The sequence below is a fragment of the Pteropus vampyrus genome, unplaced genomic scaffold (genome assembly GCF_000151845.1).
Source record: "Pteropus vampyrus isolate Shadow unplaced genomic scaffold, Pvam_2.0 Scaffold203, whole genome shotgun sequence".
Taxonomy (NCBI): Eukaryota; Metazoa; Chordata; class Mammalia; order Chiroptera; family Pteropodidae; genus Pteropus; species Pteropus vampyrus.
Genome location: NW_011888984.1, coordinates 563,436 through 566,444, shown reverse-complemented (window position 1 = coordinate 566,444; position 3,009 = coordinate 563,436). Strand labels below are relative to the sequence as shown.

Here is a 3,009-nt window from a genome sequence, read left to right as displayed (position 1 = left end):
CAGTGAGAAACTGAGACCTCCTGTCAACGAACAGCACTGTCTTCCAGGCATGTGAATGACCTACCTTGAGAGGGGATACCCTCGGCCCCAGTCAAGCCTTCTGATGACCGCAGGCCTGGCTGACATCTTCACTGATAGGGCTTCGAGCCAGAACCATCCAGAGACCACCCCCCACCAACTCAATACTTGACCCACAGAAAGTATGTGTGATGATATTTACAGCTTTGAGTGCTTTTTAAAAGAAAATATTGCTGTTGCACACAGTAGCCACCAGATGGCGCCTGGATTCCAGGGATGGAAACCAAGACTGTGCCAACATTACAAAGCCCTTGAGTTCATATACAAATGTATCTCGATCCGAATAAAAATGTCATTGGGGTTTCCTCTAGAGCTAGACAATTTGATTATAAAGTTCATTGAGAAGGACAACAGGCAAAAAAAGGGGGAGGAGGAGAAGTGAGGCCGTAGCTCTACCAGATGTTAAAAACAATATAAAACAATGTCATGGATTCATGAGTTAAGCACACAGATCAAGGGAAGGATTAGAAAATCCAGAAATAGAAGCATTTGCTCATGGAATGTATTCTATGATATAATTAACGTAATAGTTTTGAATTCGGGGGGGGGGGACTTTAGGGAAGTTTTTTATGCAGCACTATTAGAACAGCTTGATAACCCAAAAGCAAAGCATGAATTCAATCCTCGCACTGGATGCCAGATTAAATTCCAAGTGTATCTAAGATCTAAGTGAAAAAGTGCCACCTCGCAAGTAATAAAAGAAAACACTGGTGATTGCCCTCATGGCCTGAAATTGGGGTAAATTTTCTAAATTATTCATCGAAACCCAAAAGCAATAAAAGAGAATTTTGTTAAATAGCTAAACAAAAAGGAAAACCTTTTCTAGTTCCAAAAAATAAACCCGCCATACGCAAACTAAAAACTACAGATGACAAAACAAGGAAAACACGTACAGCTTACGTGGCAAAGGATTAGTGTCCCTAACATATAAAGCGTATCTAAAAACCGATGGAAAAAAAAAGACTAAGAAACCTCTTGAAAGCGGGAAAGGTATGTGAACAGAGTTCACAGTAAAAAATGCAAATGTCCCCACGTATATAAAAATATGCTCAACCTCACACAGAGTAAAAAAAGTTACAGCTATACTGAGATCCTTTTTCTCACCTACCTGATGAGCAAAAATCCAAATGTTCGACAATGTGCCAATGGCAATGCTGTGAGGATAGAGGGGTTCTCACACGCTGCTGGTGAAACGCAGAGACGGACAAGCACCGTGGAGGAGCACCTGGCAATACCTAGCAAACTCGCCCTCTGACCCAGCAACCCCACGTCTAGGATTGCACGGCACAGACACGCAGATGGGGAAATGCAATGCCATAGGAATGTGTCTCTTCACTGCAGCACGATTTGTGACGGCAAAACCTGGACACGACGGAAGTGGCCATGAATAGGGCGCTGGTTAAATCGACGACGCTGCATCGACCCCAGATAGAATGCCATACAGCTACGAAAGGAAGTAAGATATATTAGGATTACATATACACAAGATGTGTGTGTGTGCGTGCTTAAGATACAGTTCCGTGAAAAAGGCAAGGTGCTAACTGCCATGCAGAGTTTGCTACCTTTTGTGCAATAAGGAGGCACGGGGTATCCCCCAGTCATCTGGGACCCGGCCCTGGGGTGATTAGAGCAGGCAGCTAGTGGCCCAGAGTGTGAGAGCCTCATAGAGGAGCTGGGCGGGGGCTCTGGATGGGTTCGTTCGTATCTGAAAGGCGTGCTCATGGGTGAGTTCTTTACTACCCTTAGAAGCTGGCCAGTCCTGGCAAGGGCAGTCCCTCCAGGGTCTGCGAGGCCCCAGATGCCAAAACACCAGGATACAGGAAAAAAAAGGCCTGGCTAATACACCTCCTTGGCCTCTCGGCTACACTTGACCCAGCTTCTTGAACCTCCCTTGTCCCCCGCCCTCTATAACTCTTCATCCCTCTGACTCTCCTCCCACCACCCTGCCTATCCCTCCTCAGGGTCTGTCCTGATCTCTACTCCGAGGACACCTGGCTAGAGGATCTTTTTCTCATGCTGCTTGGCTCCTTGGGAAGACTCATCCAGGCCCACGGCTTCAGTTGCCACTTGGATGCTGATCAGTCCCAAACCTCGATTTCTATCCAGACCTCTCCCTTGAGCTCAAGACCCTATAGCCAACTGCCTATGGGACGTCTGCACCTGAGTATCTCACTTGGAATCTGATCAAATCCAAAAGCAAATTGATCTTGTCCTCTACCCCACCCCCGCCCCTTCTCCTACAGTGCCTGTGTTTTATGAATGGGCACCACACTCCATCTGGGACTCGGGCCAAGAACCTGGGAGCTGTCCTCCCTCCTCCCAAATAGTAATCAAGACCGTGTAAACATCTTCTGTCTCTCACCTCTTCTCCAACCCCCCGCCCCTACTCCCACTCACCCCCATTCCCGCTGCTCTGGTTTGGACAATCTTCATCTCTGACTTGTATTATTGTAGCAGGCTCTAGATCAGTCAGGGTCCAGTGAGGAGACAGAAACCACACCAGTTACTTTAACAGAGGAAATTCAATGTATTTCGGAATGTAAGGAATTGCCAGCTCCATATAAAGTTATCTAGATAACCGAGCTGGTAAAGAGAGAACTCTAAGGCCACAGTTCTTAAATGTTAGAACTGCCTGGAGGACTTGCTAAAACAGCCGGCTGAGCCTGACCCTGGGCCTCGGACTGGTCTGGGATGGGCCTAGAACTCTGCATCTCTAACAAGTTCCCAGCTGATGCTGACGCTGCTGGTCCAAGGCCCACACTGACACTCAGGGCTCTAAGGTACCACAGGAGTGACATCTGCAGGACCCTGCCCCCAGAGTCAGGGGACAGAGACTCTGCACCAGCTGCCTGGCACGGACGTTTCTGATGAAACTGGTCTGGCAAGTGTTAAGAGAACTACAAACTGGATCAGCCTCTGCTACAGGAAGAC

The 3,009-nt window shown here is 47.7% G+C and overlaps 1 protein-coding gene across 1 annotated transcript in view; it reads right to left on the bottom strand.

Moving 5' to 3' along the window:
- LOC105300161 overlaps nucleotides 1-2,481 on the bottom strand; it is a 26,993-nt gene extending 24,512 nt beyond the window's left edge. Inside the window, exons 1-2 of the mRNA XM_023537907.1 lie at nucleotides 2,476-2,481; nucleotides 1,187-1,313 (exon numbers count right to left, since the gene is read on the bottom strand). Of these exons, the coding sequence (XP_023393675.1) occupies nucleotides 1,187-1,313; nucleotides 2,476-2,481 (133 nt within the window). The remainder of the gene's footprint in view (nucleotides 1-1,186; nucleotides 1,314-2,475) is intronic.
- Nucleotides 2,482-3,009: the final 528 nt, after the last annotated feature.